Raw genomic sequence first — 27680 nt, forward strand, 5'->3', positions numbered from 1 at the left:
TTGGTGCTTAGGACCGGCGGCGAACTGTTGAAGTTCGTGGGGAATAACATTTGGATCTTGGTCGTAGCTATTGGGGTGGTACTCCTGAAGAAGATGAAGGGTTGATCTTGTCCTTCTCGTCGGGCGGTGCCCTGCTTTGAGGATAATGAAAGACAGTATTGGCGCCGCCCTGGTAATTCGGAACCAACGGCAACACACTCACGGTAGAAATGGGCTTATGATTCCAGACTTCATTAGGCGGATTACTACCTATGCAATTTATCCTAGTACCACCATCATCAGAAAGGAGTTGCAGCCGAGCATACTTGCAATTGACTAACATGTGAAAAGTCACCGGCGTTAGGTCTTCACCTGATATCGTGTAGGGCTCCATCGAAAAATGAGCAACTTTCCTAGTGTTCGTCGAAGTTCGGTAAGGAAGAAGGGGCTCGTCATTTTCATCGACGAGCCTAAACCCCACATTTGCACCCGACCCTGTGTTAATGCTAATGGTGCAGATAACCAACGCAGCGCCCCCAACTTCAACCCACATGCCAGTGTCTTTCCAAGCAGTAGATTCGACATGGTTCTTTTCCTCCAAATAGTGAACGTAACGAGTTTCCTTCTGATGCGGATTCATATATTCCAGGTAACAAAGTTACCTTCTAGAGACTCATCACCGTCAAAGTGCTAATGGTTGCGTGATTATAAGGTTTATCTCTTTGATCCTCTATGCTATTTACCGTAACCTTTCCCGTATCGTCTACTCTTATCTGTAGCTTTACCTTCCCATGGCAATCGGCAACCATGTGTAAAGTCCAAACAGAGAGATTCTCGGCGCTATTCGCTGGCGGCTCTACGGAGAAATGCGCAGGCTCCCTGTTGTTCGTCTTCGCGCGCATAGGCTGCAGTATGCCATTGTCATCCAGGAACCTGAAGCCGACGTTGGCATGGCTGTCCGTACCAATGCAAATACTGCATATTATCAGCTTCTTTCCTGAGTAGTTCAAGTCTACGGACATCCCCGTGACATCAACCCAAGATGCCTGGGTGTATTTTTTCTCACCTGTGTAAGTCGTGTAAACGCAATCTACTCCGGCTACGTAGGGGTTGTTCATCGCCATATGTAATAGCTCAGACCAATGCTTGCAGCTGTTAAGCCGGCTTTTAGTAAGTTATGGTCATATTCCTCAGGTATCGTAGGCATAACATGGGCCTTCTTTTGGGCTGTGGGCTTGGAAATTGGTCTTTCTGCGTGTACCTTCTTTGGCTTCTCTACGAAGTGAGGAATGCCCTTGGTAGTATCAGAGTTCACGTCATTCACCCCAAACTTCATATCCTTAGTAGCTCGTTGAAGTTTGTTGTTGTATCCTACTACGGAGCCAGTATTTATAGATAAATTACTAGGCATTAACCAACAACCCGGGGCTACTGCATAGTCCAACCTTGCCTTAGAATTTTGTATAGCTAGTTGGTAACGCTGTACGCCCTTGCTAATGTCACCCTCCAAGATTGAACTTTCGAATAAGATCAAGGCTTCAGCTCGCGTTTCTTCTGCGGCGACAGTATTCCCAATTATGCTAGATCGGGTGTTTACCTGAGCTCCGAGGATAGAATACACGTAAGCTTCTATGCTGCGATTCAACCGGGCAAGGCCGGCTCTAGTTAGTCCTTTACCTTCTGGGGGTATGAAATTAAGGTATTGCTTTGTTTGCTCGTCGTTGGTAATCTTAATAATCAGTGGATTAGCCCCTGCATACTTACCACCCTCGTCTTTGAACAGAGGCCCGTCTCTAACTACCTTAGTGGTCTTAGCATTTGGTTCGAAGAAGGTGCTACTGTCGTGAGTTTCCTTATGATAGCCCGTGTTCCACTGTAGCCGCAATGCATGGACTTCCTTATCACTTAGCTCGTGTCCGCCAATTCCCCAATACGCCCAAATGTGACCCAAACCATTGTTAGCACCCGCAGTGCATCTAAAGTCTTTTCCCATAACACCGAACTTCTTGCAAAGCCTGTCATAGGCTGGAACATCGTATTTATTATCTCTAGGATAAAACGCAGCATCTCCTGGCAATGCAGTAACGCCCATCTCATGTAGTATTCTTCTAACCGTGAAGTGAAAATGAAACATGAATATTGAATTCTTCATCAAGTTTGCACTTACACCGCAGCCGCTAGTGGCACACCAAACCGCAAAGTTTAATTGCTGTGGCCAGTATCGCATGTTAGGACCACTTAACCATTCGTGAGATTCCTTAGCGGTGGTATGAACAATGGGTACGTTTTTGAAGATATCTCGCACCTTTAACGGAAAGAAATGGTTGTTAGAGACCCGCATGTTCAACGTTAGGTCCGGGCTTGGATGTTCATTAAATGGAACCGCGGGTATCGGATAAGTACTGGTACCAAACGATAATTCCTTTGACCAACTGGGTTTAGGTTCGACATGCGCGGGTTTAGGCTTATGTTGTGGATGCTTTAGCTGATTGTCTATCTGATCGACCAGCGTAGGTTTCAAATCCTCATTGCTGTACATCCTGGAGCCGTTAAAGTAAATCCCATCGGGTCTACGCTCAAACTTACTGGGGTCTGCATGTGGAAACATCTTCCTAAATGCTCTCCAATTCCAGTAGTCCCGGTTGTCGTGACGTGGCTGCTCCTCAATGTCATTCCCAAAAGCGTCGTACATTAGTATATATAATGGATGTTATACCATCGGCACCTCAGTTGTATCCTGATATTCCAAACTACCATACTACGGCACCCATCGAAACCAACGCTGAGAACTTCCGTTTGAACAAAGCAAACCTAATCCTGGCTTACTTGGACGGGCAAGTTAAACACTACGAGAACGTAAGGAAGAAGTATGCCCGCGCCCGTAGCACTCTGCATAAGATCGCGATAACAACCGGGTCCAAGTCTGTTGCTTTAACAGGCAGCGGTGTTGCTACTTCTTTGACTGGACCCGGCGTCGTCGTTGGCGTTCCTCTGGCGGGCGTCGGAGCCATCTGCGGCGTTGTCTCCGCTGTCTCCACGGGTATCATGAAACAATTATCTAATAAGATATCCAAGCATGACACCACCATCGCCCTCGCAAGGGCAAAGTCTAACACGATTACCGACCTAGTCTCCAAAGCTCTTGTCGACCGGAAGATAGACGACGTGGAGTTCTCCTTAATCCTGGCGGAGGAAAAGAAGTATGAGGAGTTAAAGTCGGGTAACAAAAAAACAATTGTCAAAGATCTTTCAGAAGAAACTCGACAAAAGATCTACGAACAAGTAAAGGCGGACCTACAAAGAAAACTCGCTCAATAAACATTCACTTTGAGTTCACTTCAACGTCTGGGTATCCATACTAACAGCGGATGCTTGGGGTCGATTTCCTTAAATATCTCGTAAATGACGTCGGGGTAATAAGGAATATCCTTATCCAGCCAACAGAACATCCACTCGGCTCTTCTCATAGTATCTTCAGACACTTCTGGAATGGGGTCGCCGGTAATTTCAGACAAAAGATAGGGAATGCCTTTGTAATATTTCCCTAGCTTTAATTTTTTCAATGCCTTCCTTAGACTTTGTGGGGTTGGTTCTGCCAACTTAAGCGCTTCCATTACTTCGTTGTCTAAATATACCGGTCGATGACCTTGGATGTGACTCATCCAGTCTCTGAAGTATTTTATTCTTTTGTATGGCGTTTTCTTACGACCTCCGTTGGAGTAATATTGTTCCCTGGTGGCACAAGGCACTGCATTGCGAATGTTCTTACCACACTCGCAACACTGCGCGGACGTGTCATCTTCTATTTGCATCTTCGTACCACAACAAATATACTTATTTGGCTTAGTAGGTTTGAATCTGGGTTTAAGACATTCTATACAAAAATCTGGACTAAACTTCTTACATTCGTGCATATATATCTAGGAAACATTCTAACCTTCGTCGCACAGCAGCAGTAAGGGAATCATCGCGCGTCGCTCGGGTAATACCCGATGCGGACCAATGGTACTTGGCGCGGGTAATACCCGGCTCATACGGTACCCCCTCCGCGGGTCCCCCTTACTGCTGCTTTATTTTAATGTTTTGTATTCCAATTTCATTTTTATGTATGTCAGTTAAGCACTTTATTTTTATCTATATTAATTAATATTATTTTTATTAATGTTTTGTAAACGCATTGAGGCGTTGTCTCGATCATCGCGTAGCAATGAAAAGAGTGGTAATCAGGTCTAAAGGGGAGAAAGTGTCCCAAGCTATTCGGTGCATATTCTGACACGCGACCAAAATCAACTGGGATTTTATATTCATAATCTACTTGTTTCGGTAGTATATTCCCCTTATTATGGATCAAAGATCCACGAGTTTGGACCGAAATATCAAAAGAAAGCTATAGCACATTAAATTATACGTTTCATAGACAATAAACTCGAGGTAATTTCTAGATAAGTTTAAACCCCAAAAAACCCCAGAGAATTTAGGTTTTGGCTTTTTAATCAAAGAAGATGGCTCCACCACCAAGTGGCAGTCTTTCACCAAGACGTGGCAGTGCTCCACAATCAAGTGCCAATGCTTCAGGAGCAAGATCAAAAGGGTATGTATCATAAGTAATGTTTACTAAACAAACGGTAGAATAGAGCATGCAGTTTCGAGTTTCTCAAATATTTCAATTTTAAGAGAAATCTAGTTATAAAAATTATTAAATGTGTTGTTATGGAATGTCTTTACATGTCAGGAGTATCCAGAGAGAGATCCCAAGGTGCCTGTGACCCCCCTTTATCATTGGGCATTGCATGTGGTTTTTGGAGAGAGGAGGGAGGAACGATTTATTGATGTGCGTGTGGAACGACCCCTCCCCCTCCATAGGACTCCCTGGATAAGCCTGTGCATATGAAGGCCATTTTTTTTCATTTAGAAAGAAAAAAATGAAGAGAAAAAAAGAGACTAAGCATGACAACTTGGTAGAGGGTACCTGAAATAAACAAGCAAACTCTTTTAAAATGGAATGGCACAGAAGATATACCCCGAGTTTCTCTCTTTCTATTTTGAAAAGGAGGAAATAAGAAAAGTTGAAGATGGGGATCCCCATGCTCTTGCTAGGTTCCGCGGGACTAGGGGTTCAATTTTTGTATTGTACAAGAAAAAAAACTTACTGTGCCAAGGGACACAACAAAAAGAAAACAAAGACAAATTGTCTAAACTGGTGGAATATATCGCCTGAATTGCTTCTCATGTTTGTCTTAGGCGAAAGAAAAAGTAGACAAGAAAAAAGTGACTGAGCATGTCCACTTGAAGAGAAAACAAGCAAAAGACAAGCAAAACCTTAAACGAAACGGCATAAAAAAAAAAGAACTCGAAAGAGTTCTTTTTTTCTTTGATGAAGAGGAGGGTTTAAATAAAATTAGCGAAGACAAAAATCGGGATGGCAGTGCTGAGGCTAGGTTCCGCGGGACTAACGGTTCAATTATTGTATTGTACGAGAACAAAACCTTACTGTACCAAGGGACACAACAAGTAGAAAACAAAGACAAATTGTCTAAACTGGTGGAATAGGCAAACGATTACGTACAATTAAAGTACATATGGATAGATTTAGCTTTATTCTTTAGCGGTTGGTTTTTAAGATATTGAATATGCTGTAAACTGAAAGTGAAAAATGAATCGGGCTTGTTTATGTTATTTTATCACAACCTTTCGCTCACCACACAAACGCTGAACTAGGTGAACATTTCAGCCTGTGTTTAAAGTAAAATGTAACAAACTGGAATAGATTTTTAAAAAGGTTATTTCGTTCAAGAAACTGACCTAAAATACGTAATTTTTTAAACATGTTCGTTCGAAATATTTGCAATAGAAAAAGGAAAAGGTGTTTGAATACTTATTTTCAAATAATTTTCCTTTATGTATAGGTAATATTTTCGAACAAGGTAAGAATGCATAGCCACAGCTCACTGTTATCCTGGACACATACCACTAAGAGTCAATAGTTCACTGTGTTACCCTGGACACATATCACTAAGAGTGGCAATATCTCTCTATGTTACCCTGGACACATACCACTAAGAGTCAATATCTCTCTATGTTACCCTGGACACATACCACTAAGAGTCAATAGCTCACTATGTTACCCTGGACACATACCACTAAGAGTCAATAGCTCACTATGTTACCCTGGACACATACCACTAAGAGTCAATAGCTCACTATGTTACCCTGGACACATATCACTAAGAGTGGCAATATCTCTCTATGTTACCCTGGACACATACCACTAAGAGTCAATAGCTCACTATGTTACCCTGGACACATATCACTAAGAGTGGCAATATCTCTCTATGTTACCCTGGACACATACCACTAAGAGTCAATAGCTCACTATGTTACCCTGGACACATACCACTAAGAGTCAATAGCTCACTATGTTACCCTGGACACATACCACTAAGAGTCAATAGCTCACTATGTTACCCTGGACACATACCACTAAGAGTCAATAGCTCACTATGTTACCCTGGACACATATCACTAAGAGTGGCAATATCTCTCTATGTTACCCTGGACACATATCACAAGTGAGTCATAATAATACGATAGTTCATAACTGATAGAGTTAAAGAATCGTAAATCTTTTTAATAAGTTAAAATAAAATCCCCTTGGTAAATATTATATCTTATGTCCAAGAGTTTTGTAAAGTGTTTTAATAGTTAGAGGCGCGGTATTTTGTTCCTGGACGAATCACTGTGATTTACTATCATTGGACAACTACTGCAGAATCGTTTTTGTACCAACCCCTCTCCCCTAAGGTAAAGATCTCAAATATTTTCTTCTTCTTTTTGTTTTTAACGATTTTATTAGGATTGCCGGTTCATAACAATGAGCTTTAGAAAGGCCTCCAGGATTTCTATGGTTTGGGGGATCGATTACTAGGAGGGGCGTATCAAGGAATTCCCATCATGGAATGGATGTCCTCACCAAATCTTCCTACCTATTCCTTTCCCTGTGTCTACACCCTGTGTCTGTTATGTAGAATATACAATATAAACGTTTTCTTTGCGAAGGAACGTAGTGACTAAGCACAGAAAGAATTTCCTTAAGGGCTCCCTGTGGTACGCAAATCATCTTGCAATTAAAAAATATATTGCGATAAGATAACCCGTGATGCAATAGGGTCCCTTTAAACAAACATCTGTTATTGACTTAGCTGGATTTCCGTAGTGATAGAACGCAAGGCATGCTGGACGTCTGGGCAGATCTGGTGAATTTCGTGAGCGGAAGCGTCCAGTAGAGGTTGAAGCAAGTCATTCATTTCTTGTAGAACGGAAACAGACTAGGGGAAAAAAATAAATGCATACTCTGGTACTTATTTTCCGCGGACTGGAAAAATTCCAAAAACTAAATGGAACGACTTTTTGTTCCTTGGTACAGTGATAGAAACATTTTGGAATCTGCAGAGCACCTGAAAAGCATGAGAAATGTCCTAAGTGTGCCTCTCTCATGCTCTAAAGCTCTCAACGTGTTCATATTAAATAAGTACAAAGACGTGTGCACGTTTTACATTCCTTTCATGAAAAGTGTGATTTGAATAGGAAGATACGAGATTGTTCACAGTCACTTTTTTCCCTCCTAACTCAGTCGAGTCGAGTTTTCCCCTAAATTGGTTGCGGGGGGCCTGGAGACGAGTTTGTAGTGGAACGCAGGGAGAGGAAAAGCCCAACTCCCCGCGCGACCAAAACAGGTAAAAAACCCGACTCGACATAGTTACCGGTAAAAGGGAAAATATGGATTGTTAACAGTTTAGAAGATACAAGGACTACAATGAATGAAGCACAACCTCACCTGCTGGGATATCTTCAGTTGCAGCGTATTGGACGTTTGGTTTACATCTGTAACTGAACGAAGCTTGTCTGAAAGAAATTGATACATAATTACCATGGTGGTCTTCCATTATGTATACCGATCCACGGTTTGTCCACCCACTAACCCCCTCCCCCCATCCAATTTTACTACTGGGTATTGGTGAGAGTAGATTTTGTATTAATCTGAAGCAGCAGTTTATACGACACGGTCACGGTCCAAAATGGACGACATCCTTTCAACCAAACACAGCTAGAGAAAGCACTGCTAATCCAAAAATACTTGAACATGGTACCTTCACGGGTATTTGATTGGACGATACCGTGACATGTAGTCTGTGTCGCACACCCCCTTAGAACATCGCGTTTTGATCACGTGACATCCGTACCGCGAATTTATCAAAGTCGTACTAAATTTGCTGTAAACTAATCAGTAGTGACTCACTTTGTAACAAGTCCGTAAGTCCACTCGGTGCCAAACAAGTGCCGCGCTTCAAGATCTCGTGGAGTTTCTGAGAATACGCCATAGTCATTTGACCAACATCTGCTACATCTAAAAGAGACTAAACACATACAGAAACATTCAAAGTAACGCTAAAATTACTAAGCATTATACAGTGCATACCATATATCCGTGACAAACTTTGTAAGAAATTGCACAAATTAGTAAGTTCAGTAAACTTCTGTAAATCGTAAACCTACAAAACTTTGCACTAATTTGTACACTTTAGTTAGTTAGCCTTTTCACAGATATATGGTATGCACTCTATGTAATGGATCTTCTCTTCAATGTTGGGAACGGAAATACATCACAACTCAACTTCAAAGCAAAGTTCCTCTCGTGTACGCAGTTGTACGAATGATGGAAAGCACTATCCGATGGATAAATCCTTATTCAGTGGATAAATCAATGCTGTTATCCAATAATTTATCCACTGGATAAGATTTATCCGTCGGATAGCGCTATCCACCCATCGTACAACCGGGCCCTGGAAGTCAACAAATTCTCAATCTCTTACTTGATTATTTTCCTTATCTGCTCTTGCTGGGGTGAAAGTCCTGCTCAGCTCTTCGTAAATCAAGTTTTGCAGGGTTTTATTTAAAGTGATTAAATATTCCAGCTGTGCAGCCGCGCTGTGAAGCATATACCAGGCCTCTGCCACGTAAGAGGAGGTCTGGAGAAATCAAGAATCAGTACATATAAGGTGGAATTGATAAAATCCTGTTCATTTATCAGAGCAACTGCTGTGGAAATTTTCATAGAATGATTTTACTTCGACCGTGAAAAAATAGAATACTTAATAGAGAGTAGTAGACACAAATTACATTGTTTTCTTTTGTTTTACTTTGACTGTTAAGGTCAATAATTATACACTTTTGTTTCACGGGCCAAATAAATTCACTCTAGCTTTCCACTAAGCCAATCACAGTGTGCGCAACACTACTGAAGGCTAATGGACACACTACTGAAGGCTAATCCACACACTACTGAAGGCTAATGGACATACTACGGAAGGCTAATGGACACACTACGGAAGGCTAATGGACACACTACTGAAGGCTAATGGACACACTACTGAAGGCTAATGGACACACTACTGAAGGCTAATGGACAACTACTGAAGGCTAATGGACACACTACTGAAGGCTAATGGACACACTACTGAAGGCTAATGGACACACTACTGAAGGCTAATGGACACACTACTGAAGGCTAATTGACACACTACTGAAGGCTAATTGACACACTACTGAAGGCTAATGGACACACTACTGAAGGCTAATGGACACTCTACTGAAGGCTAATGGACACACTACTGAAGGCTAATGGACACACTACTGAAGGCTAATGAACACACTGCTGAAGGCTAATGGACACACTACGGAAGGCTAATGGACACACTACGGAAGGCTAATGGACACACTACGGAAGGTTAATTGACACACTACTGAAGGCTAATCCACACACTACTGAAGGCTAATCCACACACTACTGAAGGCTAATTGACACACTACTGAAGGCTAATCCACACACTACTGAAGGCTAATGGACACACTACTGAAGGCTAATGGACAACTACTGAAGGCTAATGGACACACTACTGAAGGCTAATGGACACACTGCTGAAGGCTAATGGACACACTACGGAAGGCTAATGGACACACTACTGAAGGGTAATGGACACACTACTGAAGGCTAATGGACACACTACGGAAGGCTAATGGACACACTACGGAAGGCTAATGGACACACTACGGAAGGCTAATGGACACACTACTGAAGGCTAATCCACACACTACTGAAGGCTAATGGACACACTACTGAAGGCTAATCCACACACTACTGAAGGCTAATGGACACACTACTGAAGTTTGATGTATAGAGGACTGAACGAGTTCTAGTCAAAACGTGACAAATTCAATTCTGAAAATGATTAATAATCCCATCTGATTAAAGATGGTGATGAAATCACAGAATGATGAGGATGACTGATGATGTAGTTATGATGAAATGGGATGTTGATGATGACAAGAATGATGATGACCATGATAGTGATGACACATAGATGATAGTGACATGACAGGATGACATAAGGATGATGGTGATGACATTACAGGATGATGAAGATGACTGATGATGAGTACGATAAAATGGGATGCTGATGATGACAAGGCACAATGTGTATGGCTGATGCCTGATAATGATGATTCCAATGACGACTGAGGATGAAATCAAGATAAACAAATAACTATTTCAACTAACCTGACACATAAGTGCCCTGACCAGCAACCAACGATATGCACTAACAAGATCCCCATCATGCTTTGCGCTCTCGATACGATGGTTGACGTGGACGAGGCTCATCTTCAGGTTCGCTCCTTTGCAAGGGTCGCTATTGTCCTGGGGCCCGCAAGCTCTTGCGAAGAGTGAAGCCTACAAGAACCACAAAATATTTGACATGTTTTGGCGACCATTGTATCATATTACGAGTATTGTTTGTCTACACAGGTTTACTTACCGTGGATTGCGAAGAAAAGACGTTTTGGTAATAGGTTATAGGACTTGGTGTGTAGAACCAGTGATACCTAGAAAAAACAATGATGATGATGATGATGATCATCATTATCATCATCATCAATTAGCTCACCACCATCACCACTGGAAAAAAACTTCACTTCATCATTGGGGGGTCCATTATAATCATAATCTTCAACATCATCACCATCATCATCACTACACAATGATCATTATCATCCCAATAACTAAACCTACGACTACCACCACCACTGGAAAAAACATCATCACCATTATAATCATAATCATCAACATCATCGTCATCACTTCACCATGATCATCATTATCACCATCACTACACCCACCACCAACACTGGAAAACACATCATCACCATCATCATTATAACCATAACCATTAACATCATCATCATCACTACACCCACCACCACCACCACTGGAAAACACATCATCACCATCATCATTATAACCATAACCATTAACACCATCATCATCACTACACCCACCACCACCACCACTGGAAAACACATCATTACCATCATCATTATAACCATAACCATTAACATCATCATCATCACTACACCCACCACCACCACCACCACCACCACTGGAAAACACATCATTACCATCATCATTATAACCATAACCATTAATATCATCATCACCACCATCGTTTGTATTGCTTAGCTCTATAATCATCTTCAGATAACTTTATAATACACTCCTCATGATTTTATGCAACACCTGACCTACCCAATAAACTGGCCCTCGATATAATGCAGCAAAAAAGATTTCTTGACAAGAACGAGTCTTCAGTCCATTTGTACATAAGCCTGGAGAAAAAATACACAATAGGAAGTCCATGTGGAATCCTTTTTCTACAGCTGAAGTGCACGCATGCGCAATTAGTTTTCGCTACCGAAATGAACACATGCACGGGTCCGCATGCACAAGTCTTTTTCTGAAGCTGGGATGCAAACATGAGCATTTCTTTTTCCGCTGTCGGAATGCCTTCATGCGCAAATCTACTTCACTGTTGGGGATTACCTTGTTACCAATCACCAGCCACGTTGAAAAGCTATTGATATTATTTTCTAAGTTCTTATTCTAACACTTTCACTAACCTTACAGAAGAAATATTTCACAGACAGGACTTCTTACCTTCATAAATATGGGTTTCTTTTGCTTGACGGTTGAAGAGAGCTGAGCTATGAAAGAACTTTTTTTCTGGACAATGTCTGATAAACTACGTCGAACATCACCCAGAAACAAACCTGATAACAGAACACATGGTGGGTGAGATGAAAAAGCAGGAAGTGAAGTGAAGTGAAGTGAAAGGAAGGGAAGAGAAGTGAAGTGAAGTGAAAGGAAGGGAAGGGAAGGGAAGGGAAGGGATGAGAAGAGAAGAGAAGAGAAGAGAAGAGAAGTAGAGTGGAATGAAGGGAAGGGAAGAGAAGAGAAGAGAAGAGAAGTAGAGTGGACTGAAGGAAGGGAAGAGGAAGAGAGAAGAGAAGAGAAGAGAAGAGAAGATTGAGTGGAAGGATGCCGCGAAGAAGGAAGGGGAAATGCCGGGGCCGTGTCCGTGGACGGGCGGGCCGGGCCGGGACGTGCCGGGCCGGCGTGCGTGTCCGTGGCCGTGAGGGCACGGCAGGGAAGGCGTGACATGCCGGGCCGGGCCGTGCGGGCGTGCGTGCATTGCCGGGTCGGGCGGGCCGGGCCGTGACGTACGGGGTGAGTGCCGTGCGGGCCGGGCCGGCAGTGCCGGGGGCCGTGACGCGGGCCGTGGCGGCCGTCATGACGTGAGTGAGTGAGGACAGGGAAGTGACGGAAGTGGGAAGGCAGGGCGGGACGTGCGTGCGTGAAGGCCGGCAGGGCCGGGCCGGGACGTGCAGTGCCGTGAAGTGAAGTGAAGTGAAGTGAAGTGAAGTGAAGTGAAGTGGAAAAAATAAACAAAAATAAAATAAATAAAGTTAACTAAAGTAAAACAAAAAGAATAAAATTCCAGCCAGGAAATCTATTAGAAAAACGGAAGGACTGAAAAGCCATGCATCTTACCAACGAATAACACAGAGGACTCTTCTGCAAATCCTGCTAGATGGTCGTACACTAAAATAAGGGAAATAAGACAAAAGATATTAAATAAGAAATTATTTAGTCACGCTTCCAGCAACAGTATGAGCTACATATGCAGACTCTTTTCTTTCTTCCGGTCTGTTAGAGAGGAGCTGCTAAGATTCTGCATATGATTCAGAGTGGAATAGTTCATTTTCTTATTCACATCTGATACCGCTGTGTTCTATGACTACAGACTCATTTGTACAATTTTAGCTTCACCAATAAGTGAGCTATTTACAGATACTATTAATTCAACTTGCACATTCTTTACATTACGGATGACTTTTGCAAATGATTTGCTTTTGAATGAAGCTAAAAAGCTAAAAATATACACAAGTCTTTAGTCATAGAACAAAGCGGTATTTACTGAATGAGAAAAGGGACCGTTACTTCTGTTTCTCAACCAACATATTAAAGTTTTATTAAAGAAAACTGGAAATCTATCTTTAGATAGAAGTAAAATCTACAAGCTGAAATCCTTGGAGACCAAGCCCTGTATTTACCAAACCTTCGCTTCCCCCAAATTCCTTGCATCTCTTTATGAGGTTCATGTCTATTTTTTGGGACATTTCGAAGCAGCATCGGTGTTGTTCTCTAGCTTTACTAACTTAGCTTTACTAAGGGCGTTTTTGTTGTCATTACAAAACTTACCAAGCTTGGTAAAATGATTGATAGTGTCTGTTTTAATGTGGGATGGTCCTTGTAATAAGTAATGCTCCTCTAGCTCAACCTCGTGGAAGTATGGCATGAAGCGTCCATAAAGAGGGCTAAAGCCAGTCAGCGCAACGCCAACAGTAGCCTATTGACAATAAAACATCAGTAAGAACTACTAGATTCCTGCAAAAAAAATCATTTATTAAGGAAAACCCCCACATCGCAGAACTCGAGCAAGAGGTGTAAAGGAAAGTGGCATTTCATTAGCTTAAAACATCACACCATTGCCAGCAACGTTGTAGGTCATGTTTGAGGAAGAAAAATTGTTGTGTGCATCTGTTGCATGGTGCAATTTTGTTGTTCCGCACAATGTTGCACTGTGTCCGTGCCTTAAATCATGTATTCCAGGAAGCTACAGCCCGGGAGAAGTTTGCTACTGAAGATCAAATGAATGTTACCTTGATTCCTTGATCCGTGACTCGAGCGCCGACTTCATTGTGAACTACTTTCGTCTTGATCAGCAGCTCACTGTAGTGTTTGCTGTCAAGAGCGCACAAGCTGCTTATCATCCCTATAAGATAAACAAATCAACACTCCTAAAACAACATGTTTCTTGGACGTGGAATATGTGCTGGAAATGCATTCACATGGTTTCAGCTCCTACATCTACCAATCGCATTGCTCTGGGAGCCAATCTGATAGTCAACTTCATAGTATTGGGTACCCTGTGGTGATACCTACCATACGCCTCGCAACCAGGAAATCCATACAGGTAATGTTTGGCATCGACGAGCTGTACCGAGCCAGGTAGAAGCCTAGAAACTAGTTTTTCACGTTTTTCTCCAAACATTTCCATGCTATCAAAACAAAACACATCAATTAATAATTTGCAACTACTTTCTCATTTTGAAGGAATATTGGTACATTGTTGCTTAATTTATTTAAGTGGGCTCTCTGTGGTGAGCACGATTACCTGACAGAAGCAACGCGAAGATGAGAGACTAATCTTGGATAAGGGTTTGGAGGGAGGCAACTGCTACTTAACAGTTGACCTAAGAACCCTTCAAACGTCTGATCCAGTCTGGTCTCCACAAAATACTGAAAGATAAGACCAAAGAATGAGATGAGGATGAGATTCACAAACGAGGAATACAACGTTGGTCGAGAGTCATTAGTTGAACCACATATATTTACTGTAATAAACTAACATGAAAACCGTGCTTGGGCTCCCTGTGCAGGCATCCCAGCCACTTTTTAGACAAATTTGATAGGATAAATATAGGAAAATATAGGATTTTTCCCCAAAAATATATGCACTTTATAGGAGCTAAGATAGCTTTTCGGTGGTGTAACCAGGGATCGGGAGGGTGCACAGGCAATGATTTATTTGCAGAACTAATAAGCCTTAAAAAAAACAGAACCAAAAGAAAAAGGGGCCATTTTATTTCCTTCGCCAAATATGCTAAACAGTGTAGAATATAAATGAATCACTCAGCAGTTGTCCTATTTATAGGAAATATAGGAGGTTTTCTTTAAATATAGGCTCTTTATAGGATCCTATACAAATTATAGGAAATATAGGATATATAGGAGGTCTGGGATGTCTGCCTGTGCTCAAACGCTGCAATTTTGTGATGAGGAGATTAGGCAATCTCACAATAAAACTTGAAACTATAATCAAGGCTGTGCTTTGTTCTCATCAAGTTTTTTCCGAGATTGGTGTAGTTAAATTATTAAAGACAACTGCAAACCTTGAGAATGACAGCTTGAGAAGCGATCGCTGCCGGTGCACGAATTTTCTCTTCTGCGTCCTCGACGTTTAAGTCTGATAAAAAGAATCACAATTTAATTGCTGCACATAATAATAATGATAATAATGTACTGATAATAGTGATAATAATGTACTAATAATAGTGATAATAAGTTGTAGATTGCACATCCTTGTATATGGTGGGATAGGAACTCCCTTATTCTTGTGTTGCCTATTATTTGGCAATTTCTCAATAAGAATCTAGAAGATAGGTATCTTACAAATGTATGCAGTCTTGGCAACTTATGTATCAAATGCTTTGCACGTTTATGATCTGTGTCTGGATCGAATATATTTTCTCGATTTTGCTTGGTGCAGAGTGGAAGCCCTTTGAAATCGGTAACATATCAGGAACAAGGCGTTTTTAGTCAGTTTTGGAAAGATTTTTTGAAAAGGTTTTAATCCACTATCTATTACTTACATGTTTTGTCTTGATGCAAGATAGACTGCTGTTCAACGCCATGTTTGAATGTATAATTTGTGAGCAAAGAATGACCACTTGTGTCAATGGGAGAAAAATATTGCTGAAAAATAATCAAACATCCCCTACCATTATCACCAGCAAAATAAAAGTTATAAGTGGACATCTTCGGGAACTTGTGTGATGTTCACTTAATAGAGACACATGTATCAATGCAAAAATAAAGAGGTTGCTGCGAATTCTCTTTAAATAATAAATAGCCAAAAAGTAAAAAGATCTATAATTATCAACTTAGGGTTCCTGAGTGTATTTTATGGGGCCCTGTTAGGAAACGTTAGTATTGTTCCGAAATTGAGAAATAGGCCCCACTCGTGAAGACGAAGGACAAAGGTAAAGCCCCCCCCCCCCCCCCCCCCCATAGGTCTCGATTTTGTTACCTTAAGGGTTGGACAGAAGACAAGAGCGTCATCCACCAGACCAAGCATCAGTGTCAAACAGTATTTGTTGATTACTCGTAACTCATCAATAACCTGAAAATAAAAATCCCTTAATACCAGTTGTTTGGAAGGAAATACAGGAAGGACTTTGCTTTAATGAGTCTCATACCTGCGTGTTGAGTGGAAGGGTTCCAGTCTTATCTAAGGAAGACATGCGGAGGCTTGGTCTGACTGTAATTGCATCCAATCTGTCAAGAAGAACTTGACCAGCAACGGTAAATCCAATGCTTCTTTCCTGCCTTTGGTGAAAAGAGAAAAATATTATCTAAAATACATTTGTAAGATGACAATTGTTACATATCCCTTGAGGGACGGGGAAGATTTTTAAAGTGGTGGTTAGAGGGTTGGGGAGAGAGAATTCTCTGCTTTTCCTCATGATGGAACTCAAACTAAAAGAAAATAAGGTGCAATTTTTGTTAAAAGTGGGGGAGGGGGAACTTGGATAGCTGCCCTGGCTCCATCGTCCCTGCCCTTATAGGAAACAATGCTTACAGTTCATTGCAAAGAAGATCTTTGAGGTGTTGACGATACTCCAGATACAAAACCTGTACAGCATACAAATCAGCACTCTGAAAATGCATATATGATTAAAAAAACATATTGATTAGAATGTGTTGTAACATATAGCTATTAGATTATTATTATTTGTGGTTGTAAATATCCTTAAATATGTTCTTATTCAGGAGATTCGTAGTTCGAGTCCCGCCGTGCTCGGTGTTGTATGTGAGTAGAGTTGTTTGTTGGTTCTCTCCTGTGCTTCGAGGGTTTTCTGGGTTCTCCAGTTTTCCTCCCTCTGCAAAAATCAACTCCCAAATTCCAATTCGATCACGGAATGAGGGCCACAGGTTTGTTAGCCAATGGCTATTAAGTGCTACCCTCGTGAAAAAAGAACGTTTAAAGCATTTCCATTTAATCTCAACTTCAAGACCTACTTTACTTTGCACAACGAGATAATTAGTAATTTTCCAAAGAATTCTGAAATAACGAATAAGAAAGCGATATGGCAAAATAACCAGAAACTTGAGTCTTGAGATGTGCCTGCATTATTTTCTCACCACCAAATATTCCAGACATGCACAGTAAGGTTTCCTTTTACAGTATGAATTATTGTGACTTTATTAAGCATTTCATTAATTTTTTTACCTCTTGTTTAGTGAATCTGGACACCAGAATTTGTAAGAATGTATTCTCTTCAATAAGCAAGTACATCTTGTATAATGTACTCTGCAAAAGTCGGTAGGCCTCAACAAGACCGTTTTCTGCTTGGTCTTGATCTCTGAAAAAAAAACAAAAAACAAGAACAAATTACAGCAACTACTGACCACTGGCCTAGTGGGTTGCGGGAGATGTAACCGCACTCACCTGTCGAAAAGTAACAGCGAAATAACATTATGAAGAACGACAAACAAGTTCTCGTGGCCAGGAAATGATGCTATGTTTTGCAGCAGGTGTTTCCTTTCAAAAGAATCAAAAAATCAATAGACTGCTTTGGTGTAATGTTTTCCCATTTCAGATGTTTCATTCCTTTGAGTATGATTATTTTGTTTATTCATCGCACATGAGATGACACATGAATATGGATACTCCTCAAAGAAAAAATCTTATCCTCAAGAGAATGACACTTGGTTGTAATTAGAAATCATTACGCCCAAGCTTAAAAAGTCTATTAACCTAAGGATTAGTGTAAAGTAATCGGCATGTCCCTTGGGTATTTGATATCTTTACGTAATAACAGTGGGCAGGATGGGGGTGAGATGGGGGTGAGATGGCAATGGTATTCAAAGTCACAACCAGTAAAAGTGAAAGCTCTTTTCACCATCCCTCTTCCCACTGTGCTTTACTAGTGCAGTTTATGCATGACTGTGAAAAGCACAGTGCCGTAAGGGTGCTGTTCCGTGACCATGATGTTTTATAGGATTTTAATTGGCCAATTTTTTTTATTGCACAATGTGATTGGTCTGGCAGTCATAAATCATTACCTCATCCTTTCTCTGACATGTTCTGCATATGGAGCTCCATCAGGGTACAGTGAACTTTCCGTGGCCCCTGATGTTCCTCCCAGAGCTGTGCGCGAGGTAGTAGTTGTAGAGGTGATAGATGGCAAAGGTTTTGTATTACTGGTCTTCTTGCCTCTTGTGAAAAATATAGAGCTTCCTGAGAAGATGAAAGAATAAGGTGTAATGTGTTTATTATAGAGGTACAAGCTTTTCGTTTTATAAATTATGGTTGCTCATGACATAATGTGCAAAATAGAATTTGCAGGAAGAAACCCACAACTCCATGCAAAGGAGAAAAGCATCCAGGTATTAAACCTTGGACTAAAGCTGTGAGGGAGATACTATGTCCTAGCTTTCCTAGTATCAGGGCTAATCTCTTGTTACGTGCTGACTATAGTAAGCTGTAGTAATGCAGGCACAGTTTTCATCAATGTAAGGCCAGGAGTAAAGGTAGCTACATGTTGTACTTCCTGTAGCAGAGAGAATATCTTGTGCACTGGGTTGTACTTATGAGCAACAATGACTTACAAATGATAATAACATTTGATAATAAATAAATCAATAATATTCATAACATGCATATTCTATATGCATATGCCAACATGCATGCAACATTCATTTTGCAACCCAAACATAGCATTTTGTTGCACAACTTTGCTGCCTGTATTGCTGGCCAACTTTCAGCTCTTCTTTAAGATCAAATTTGAAGTCCTAGCTATGAATTGATTATGTAATGTTGGCACTTACTTTTCGTTGTGCTCGTTGTTGGTTCACGGAACTGTGGAGGTTTTTCTGGTTTTTCAACATTTTCAAACCAGGCAAGATATTTTACCAAAGATGAATGGCTCTTGAAAACACCCTGGTAAGCACTGAAGTAAGGCATTGGAGATTCACTGACTACTCTGAAACATTTTAAAACATGTTGGACTTTTAGTTTAAATAGTTCTAGTAATGGCTATATAAAATGAAGTTTTGTCATGTTGAATGCAACAGGGCTTAAGATAATGGCCAATCAGTCGCTGGTCATGATCACAGGCCAAATTAGTTTTAAAGTAGCTTATTCATACCTCATTTCTGGCTAAATGTTACTGGTCAAAATGACCGGCAAGGGAAAGATTTCACCAGACAAGTCCCAGTTTTGGCATGCCACTGGCCGATATCTGGTCATTATTTTAAGCCATTTTTGTGGTTGTAAATACTTTCGAAAGGTAGGAAGGAAGGAAGGAAGGAATAAAGGAAGGAAGGAAGGAAGGAAGGAAGGAAGGAAGGGAGGAAGGGAGGGAGGAAGGGAGGAAGGAGGGAGGGAGGGAGGGAGGGAGGGAGGGAGGGAAGGAATAAAGGAAGAGTACAAGGAGTGAAGGAATGTAATTTTGGCAATTTTTTAATGCTTTTTGTAAAAAACTTGCATGAAATATTATTGCAGCAAAGATTGTTTCATGTAAGTACGTCATAGTTGGTATTGACTCAAAGTCAGTGGCAAAAATAGCGGAGTGGCGCAAGTGGGTGCACACACCTGTAGATGAGCTGCTATCTAAGTAATTCATTATTGGTGCTTTTACTAACCTATCAGATTCAACCCTCATAAAAGTTAAATTATACACTATTTCTCCCCTCTTGTAATGCTGGCTGTTAGGATCCAATCTAAATAAACACTAGGAAAAAAGGAACAAAAAATGGAAACAATCATCATACAAAAGATTCAGTCATCATTCATATCTAAAAAATGAAAATGACGATGAAGCCCATACCTCTGAAATAACAGTTTTTTGATTTCTAGTTGCAGCCTGCACCATAAAAAGAAACTCCTCCTGAAAGACAATCAGTGATGATGATTAATCCTCCTACGATACAATCAAATTATGATGATGATTATGATTGATGATAATGATAATTGTGGTGGTGGTGGTGATTCATGATTTTAAACAACTGCAGGTCATGATTTATGCTATTAACATAACACTGATTGTAACCACTAAAATAAATACAATGATAAATACTGTTGAAAGTGATGAATACAACTCTTGAATAATCCATTAGTGTCAGTGTCTGTTATTGTCATGAAGGATAATAGATAAGAATGGCATTGATTAGTTGTTACAGTAACTAAAGGTGATAATGATGATCCAAAAATCATATTAATCTTCACCTGGTTTTCATGAAGATTCTGATATGCCCATGTACTGTATGACCAGCCTTGGTCATCCTGCTCTGGAACCAATACACCTGATAACCAAAAAAAAGTTTTTAAAGCAAAGTGGAGTGAAGAGGAGAGGAGAGGAGAGGAGAGGAGAAAAGAGAGAACAAACCTAACAGGATATGTCAGTACATCTTCTTCTTCAAATCTCTTGACGCCACTCAGTACTCTACAGTACCAATTCAGCAAACATTTCTACAGCCTACAAATAAATATCAAAAATATATTTAATTATTCCAATTTTACTGAAATCCAATTCCTTTGTTAAATGCCAGGTGAAAGATGCACATATATGAGACTTGAACAATACAAATAAAATTAAGAGTAGGTCTCTGTAAGACTCAAGCAAAGTGTGAAATGAAACTTTTTGACCACCCTTCAAATTTGGTGTGCGAGTAGGCCATTATATGGGATTCACAAAAACAACAACAATTTGGTCACCAAAAGTACTGTTGCCATGGAAACGGCAAGTGTTTTATGAGATCTTAATTTCCAATTTTTGGAATAAATTAAACCCACTCGAAGGTAAAATTCAATGCTGTGTTTCTCATACACGTCAAACTTAATTTCCTTAAAACTTTCGTCAGTTATAAAGTATCTTTTCTAGTTTAGAAAAATACCAATTATTGTTAGTTTGTTATTTTGTACATGAAATATTCGTGCCTTCAAGTAACAGATGCATCAACTGTTTTTAAGCAACAAACTAAAATGGTCAAACTGTTTTTTTGGTCGTTCGCCAAAAGTATTGCATTTCTAATATAGAGGCTTGGTGGGAAGTTTTCTGAAACATTGAAGTTACCAAATCGTGCAAAATCTGTGCGGGTACAATCATCGTTTGTCCGTAGTTAGTCAAATTATAAGGCCTAAAACTCGAAATGTCCTAAATTTAACTATATTTTCATTTTCAACCTACCTTTAATATCGTTTCATCGTGTCTTTTGTGGTGCCCAACTTCCCAAATTTTCACAAGGAAATGTTTCTTGGAAACTCAATAAGCATTAAGGAATATTAATCAAACGCCCTTTGCAATTTTTTGCGAACTCGTGGATACTTGTTGCACTTTTCGAAGATTGGTCTTCCTGTGCCCTCCTTATGCTTGTTGACATTCTCAAAGGATTCCAAATATTTCGCTCGATTAAATCAGTTTTAAATACTCGATTTATCTAGTAAGGTGAGTAATCGTCCTTTTTCTTTTTCTTTTAACACCTAGTTCTTCGCTATTTTGTTGAGTTTGGAAGCGAATTCTGTGATGAATTAATTGTCTGAACTTCAAGACGACTTCGACTACGACTTCGATGGAGTCAACTGAGTACAAGCCAGAGTATAATTGGAAGAAGATCTATTTGAAAAAGCTTTCTCTGTTTTCAATTTCAAAGGCGGGCTGCGTGTTTTATTCCAGGAATCATTCGACCTACGAGCTCAAAACTGAATATACAAGATAATCTCATGAACTCGAGCGAAGTTTTAATATTACCATGATCAAGGGTAACCGGATGTTTCGCCCACAAGTCAGTTAGCCCACACCGTTTAGCCCACAACATATCGGCCATCAAATCAATTTCGCCCACATGATATTTTGTCATATAAATATACACATGAAAAGCTTTATGAAATAGAATTTATGTAATTTAAAGTCCATCAAAGCAATTATAGAACTTTTAGAATAGCATTCCTGTTGTCTCGATGAAAGTCAAAGCGCTGAGACTGAGTGACTTCTTAAGAAAATAATCAATGTAGATGTACGTAGATCGTAGAAAAAATAGCAAAAGACGAAAAAAGAACAATTCCAATGGAGTTTTGAAGGAAGCTCGGCCAGTTTTGTCATTTAAATAAGCCGTTCTGAATAAAAAGTAGATTGATCGCCACACATATGACGCTGAAGTTAGCCGGACATTCAGCCGGACATTCGCAGAGGTCAAGTTAGATATTAATAAGTGCTACCAAAATTCTCCTGATTTACATATTGATTTTAAAATACTCCATTTCGGTGAGGAATCCAACATGCTTTCTTTCTAAACAAATCTAATAGCATAATTTTTAATGGTTTTGGCTCCGCACTATAGCAGCCCGCGACACTTAGAAAAATTTTAGCATCTCACTCGAATAACAACTATTTAAATTTTAATAACTTCTGTACGATTCAACCGAATTCCTAGAAAATCATGCAACGGACTATCACTACACCACTTAGCCCAGTGCAAAGGCTTTTAGATTTTTTTTGAGATTTTTTCTTATGTTTTTGATGCCCTCAATTCAAAAGGTTTTTCACTTAACGCCGAATTCAAACTTGAATAACTCTTCGCCGGATGTTCCATTTTCACTTGTTTTTCCTTCACTACACGCTACAGCGAAAAAAGACCCCAGTGCAAGATATTTGCAGGCTATAAACATGTCGAAAATACTCGAAAAAAGACTCCGAACTTGGTTCGTTCCGCAAATGACATCCGACACTTCAACTCACGCGAAGTCCACTTCAGACACGCTCGCCTAATTCCAAGTTTAATAACTTCTCTACGGTTCAACTTAAACACCCGAAAATCAATAACCAGACGCTCGTTACACCACTTAGCCCAGTGCAAAGGTCTTTAGAATTTTTCCGAGATTTTTTCTTATGTTTTTGATGCCCTCAATTCAAAAGGTTTTTCACTTAACGCCGAATTCAAACTTTCGTTATTTTCCATTGCCTTTTCATCATCAACGAACAAAAGTGTCAACATTAACCAATCATAATGAACCACGATTTTTCTTCTCTAAAGAATATTGCTGTTTACCTCTATAAATGAAACTTTGTATGGCAGTAATAGAACAATAAACACAATGAACCCCCAAAATAAACCACCTTTTTTGGAATAAATATGTTGATAGAACACAGCACTGAGAAGTAGGAATATGACTTCGTCAAAAAAATGACCGTGTGTGGTCGATATCCAGTCAATTTTCTTGTCAACATTTACACGGATCTTACATGAGTTTGTCTTTTGGTCAAGTGTCTAGGGTCGAGTATTATGTCGAGGTCGAGGGTACTAAGTCGAGGGTCGGATAATACTATGTCGAGGGTACCATTTTACACAAGATTCAGAACAAGTGTTTTCTTTTAACGATTAAATTAAAATAAAATAAAAGTTTTTTTCATTTCTAATTGCAGCAAGCTTATCTGCACCTTGTTACTTGTCATCACGTTATCTATAGGCGTGCCAGGATGGGGACAGGAAGTCACACGATAATAGGCATCTATCCAAACCCTGATTAGTTAACTTGCGTAAAATTCCTGAAGGTGTTTTTTAAATGCGACGTCCACCTTTCAAGAATAACACTGTGATTGGCCCATTTATTTGGTAGGACAATTTAAACCATCTTGCTAGGTAGTTTAACTTTGCCTTATTTCCGGTGTCGTATTTAAGCTAGTTTCAATTGTCCTAGTGAAAACACAGTCATATCTTTAAGAAGCGATAAGCTACTAATTACGCATTTACAACTATATGTATAGTAGGGCAATGAGAACATAGCATCATTCGCACTTGACCCGCACAGAAATCACTGTCAAGCTACTCTATAGTTCTTACTATCTTTTGGCAACTATTGCATACCTAAGATCGGCTTGCTGCTCCTACCACTGCAGAATGAGCAGTAAGTATTTCACTTGAAAGGAATACAGTGGCGGATCCAGGGTTTTTCAAAACGGGGTCCAGATCGGGGAATAGATTGCTATGACGTCATATTGACGTCATATGATGTCAAAGTATTAATCGTTTCGTTGCTTTTACCTACTATATAAGCGCTGTTAGTTTGAATAAAAATTATAAAATTTGTCTTAATAATAATAATAATAATAATAATAATAATAATAATAACAACTTTATTAGACAGGGTAACACCGTTACCATAAATGATAATTTTCAGGTGGCCCTTACCTTATTCAATCGCCCAAAACAAAGGACAACCTCATCTTTCGGGGATGGAATTGCTCGAAAGCTTTTACCAGCTCTACCATTTTATTGTCATCAAAAGCTAGTTTGTTGCAAAGACTTTGATGAGCTTTCATCAGGGCCAAACCAGATAGCCTATTCCCTGACATCGTTGAACGCCTATCAGTCTTAATAAGTTTCAGCTGACTGAAACTTCTCTCGCTTTCACATGAAGTAATGGGTAGAGTTAAAGCCAGTTGAAGCAATATGTGTATATTTGGGAACTGCAAACTGCTACAGGATTGAAAGGCATCAGCCAATTTATTTGGAACCTTAGAAGGATTGCCGTTTGATTGCTGTTTCCACTTTCGAATCCACATCTTATACTCTGTTGGAAACATTTGCGAATAAGGCAGATCATCATTATAGAATTTAACCGTTTCAGCAAGTTTTACTGGAAGCTCAGCATCGTCTTCTTTATTGATGCATTCACTTGGAAGAAGGAAAAGTAGGCTAAGTGTAACATCATGAGCAGGGTTATGTACAAATCGTTCCTGCAGCTCGGCAATCACATGCGAGATGAACTCATTATACAATGTAACTCGGAAATAATCTTCTGAGCTAGATACGTTATGATTGTTTCTATTCATCTGCCGTCTCACAATTCTAGGCTTCTCCAGCTGGAACTCCTCTCCATAGAAATGTTGTCCAAGCCTTGTCGTCTCCTGGAAAATCTTCTTAAACTCTGCTTCAGACTTTTCTCTCATAGTTGTTAGTGTAGATACAAGAGAATGTACTTGCCGGTATGCATATGCAACATCAATTGCTTGCATCTGCAGCTTAACTGTTAGTTCTCTCAGTAAGAAAAGGACCTGCTGGAGAATCATGATGCATAAAAGGAATGTCGATGACTCAATTTGAAACAAAAATCCATTTGCCTTTGTCACAGTTTCGCTATCCCACATCCAGTTTGTACCGAGCTCTTCATGTTGGTTTGGGTACACCATGGCCTCTAATGCTGTATGGATGGCGGGAAGCATTTCTACGAAAACAATGTAAGCATCAATGCGTAGAACCCAACGCGTTCGGCAAGCATCCTTTAGCTTCTTTGCTTTTGTTCCTTGTGGATTCTTTAATTCAAGAACTCTGTCCAAAAGACGCTGCCTCTTTGCTGAGTAGCCAAAGAACCTAGCAATTTCACCAACATACGACTCTGCGTTCTTGAATTCTTGAACTTTGCAGGCAGAAACTACAGCAAGATTTAATCGATGAGCTGCGCAGTGAAAGTAAATTGCCAGAGGGGCCTTCTCTTGTATAATTGATTTGCATCCTGACTTTGCGCCTGACATATTGAAAGCACCATCATAGCATTGACCTCTGAGATTGGCCAAAGACAAACCATTGCTTGTCAGCCATTGCAAAATAGATTTTGCCAATGTCTCACCAGTGATTCTTTCTACTTCAACGAAGTCCACAAATACTTCCTTAACGGCAGAATCAAAAACATAGCGGAGGCATAGTGACATCTGCTCTCTGTTTGAGACATCCGTTACTTCATCTGCTATTACGGTGTAGTACTTTGCTTCCTTTACTTCGTCCAGTATATCCTTCTGGATATTCTTGCCAATAACTTCAATTAGTTGATTTTGTATGGTTTTCGATGTATATTTCGCATTGCGTGGCGCATTTTCCAGGTGTTTAGCGAGCACTTGATCCGTCTCTGCCCGAAAACGAACAAGTTCAATAAAGTTACCTTCAGCTGAATGTTTATCCTCTTCTTGCTCCGTCCAGCATATTTTATCGTCGCGGTGTCCACGTAGTGCAAAGCCTTGTTTCCCACACAACATTACAATCTTTAATAATGATTGAATTACCCGTCTATTTTTTTCAATTGTTTTCTGGGCTTCGCTGTCTAAGATGTTGTTGATTGCTTGCGAAGGGTTTTTGTAACGAGAAAGAAATTCAGCCATTTTCGCCATAGAAGTTAAATGGTAATCTTGTGTTGCATGGCCGTTCATCTTTTCGCATATGTTATTCCATTGTTTATAAGGTTTATTCACAAAGCAACCAGCACCACGTGCTTTTACTTGCTCTGGAGCAAACATTGCGCAAGCACGACAGAATACACCGTCAATGTGAGAACTATAGTGAACCCAAGGGTGTTTTAACAGCCAAGACGGTTGAAACTGCCGTAAAGTGGATGACGTGTTACAAAGCCGTGTACGCGGGTAAGACGATACATTGGGATCAGGCTCTTTGGTAAGAATGTTGTATAAATCGTCTCTACTGATGCTTCGAATGTCAGTATGTGACTCAAAGAGCAAACCAATATCATACGATTTACAAGGCAACGAAATACTACTGACTTCCTCGTCCATGGAAATCTCCCCACTAGGATCTATAAACAGTATAGAATGTGAAAATACTTTCAAAATGGGGACATTTAATACTTTTAAACGACACTTGAATACAATAAATATTAAATCTGACAAATTGATAAAGCGTAGACTCTGGAAATTATACATTTTTTTCTTTATTGCGCTCATACCTAACTAAGTGCTAACTCTAAAATTTAAGAGTCAAAGTGCTCCAAATAATTACAGCAAAGTGTGTGGTTACATTATTTTTTAACTAATTTGTTAGGATTGCACAAGAGTTGCTCCAAGTCTTTCTTGCTCTTTACTCCCGAACGACGAACGACGTTTTTCCGAAAAGTTATCGTTATTCCGAAGAGATTTCCAATCGGAATAACGGTTCATTGTTCGGTAATTTCGCCATCCGTGATCGCGCCGCTCTAGAGTAAGCAGCGCGAGAGACTTGGAGCAAGTCACTGTCTAGGATTGCACTTACTGTCCTGATCTGATGATGGTGTCGTTACATTTTTCTTAAAACTTGCATTTGTTTCTTCATCTATAATTAAATGTTTGAATGTGAAAATTCAGCGAATCATGCTGGTGTGCATGATAAATTCAAAATCTTTGGGAGTATAATTCTATAATAGACCTATTTACTAGAGATAATTCATGTACCGTAAATGATCTATTAGACGCCCACTGTCTAATAAACGCCCCTCTCTAAAGTAACAAACGCCTCTTATCTATTAAACGCCCACGGCACCCTTCGTATACGAAAATTTAATAGGCGTCTAATAGATCATTTACGGTAATGATTATGCAGCACCCCAATTGCAATTGCATTCTTAATGTAAAACTTATTATAAAAC

At 40.0% G+C, this 27680-nt stretch overlaps 2 protein-coding genes and 1 pseudogene across 4 annotated transcripts in view; 1 reads left to right on the forward strand and 2 right to left on the reverse strand.

The window, feature by feature from the left end:
- LOC116294041 (uncharacterized) overlaps positions 1-6643 on the forward strand; it is a 43575-nt gene extending 36932 nt beyond the window's left edge. The window contains exons 4-5 of one of the 2 annotated variants that reach the window (XM_089032937.1): positions 4479-4570; positions 5221-6643. In XM_089032937.1, coding sequence (XP_088889063.1) covers positions 4479-4570; positions 5221-5236 — 108 coding nt within the window. In that variant the 3' untranslated portion in view covers positions 5237-6643. The remainder of the gene's footprint in view (positions 1-4478; positions 4571-5220) is intronic. The other variant, XM_089032938.1, reaches the window with a different exon arrangement.
- Positions 5588-22093, reverse strand: LOC148910007 (uncharacterized; annotated as a pseudogene). Its single transcript, XR_016120180.1, has 26 exons — positions 22027-22093; positions 20505-20581; positions 20107-20166; positions 19922-20010; positions 19106-19260; positions 18341-18515; positions 17724-17816; positions 17505-17637; positions 16854-16930; positions 16471-16600; positions 16302-16394; positions 15865-15967; positions 15385-15458; positions 14607-14731; positions 14375-14490; positions 14092-14204; positions 13631-13778; positions 12920-12970; positions 12026-12138; positions 11618-11697; positions 10851-10917; positions 10595-10765; positions 8850-9005; positions 8276-8393; positions 7814-7881; positions 5588-7304 (listed from the first exon to the last, which is right to left on the reverse strand). The product of XR_016120180.1 is annotated as an uncharacterized LOC148910007 (transcript).
- A 2367-nt stretch (positions 22094-24460) lies between these two features.
- On the reverse strand, positions 24461-26840 carry LOC148910008 (52 kDa repressor of the inhibitor of the protein kinase-like). Its single transcript, XM_089032929.1, has one exon. The coding sequence runs from the start codon at positions 26833-26835 to the stop codon at positions 24469-24471; it is 2367 nt and encodes a 788-aa protein (XP_088889055.1). The 5' UTR covers positions 26836-26840; the 3' UTR covers positions 24461-24468.
- Between the last annotated feature and the right edge of the window lie 840 nt (positions 26841-27680).

This window comes from Actinia tenebrosa, unplaced genomic scaffold (assembly GCF_029948245.1).
Source record: "Actinia tenebrosa isolate PJP-AT-01 unplaced genomic scaffold, QUT_ActTen_1.0 PGA_scaffold1__47_contigs__length_23844297, whole genome shotgun sequence".
Lineage (NCBI taxonomy): Eukaryota > Metazoa > Cnidaria > Anthozoa > Actiniaria > Actiniidae > Actinia > Actinia tenebrosa.

Coding starts and splice junctions, on each gene's coding strand:
- LOC148910008 (XM_089032929.1), bottom strand. CDS start 26,835: ATGGACGAGGAAGTCAGTAGTATTTCGTTGCCTTGTAAATCGTATGAT.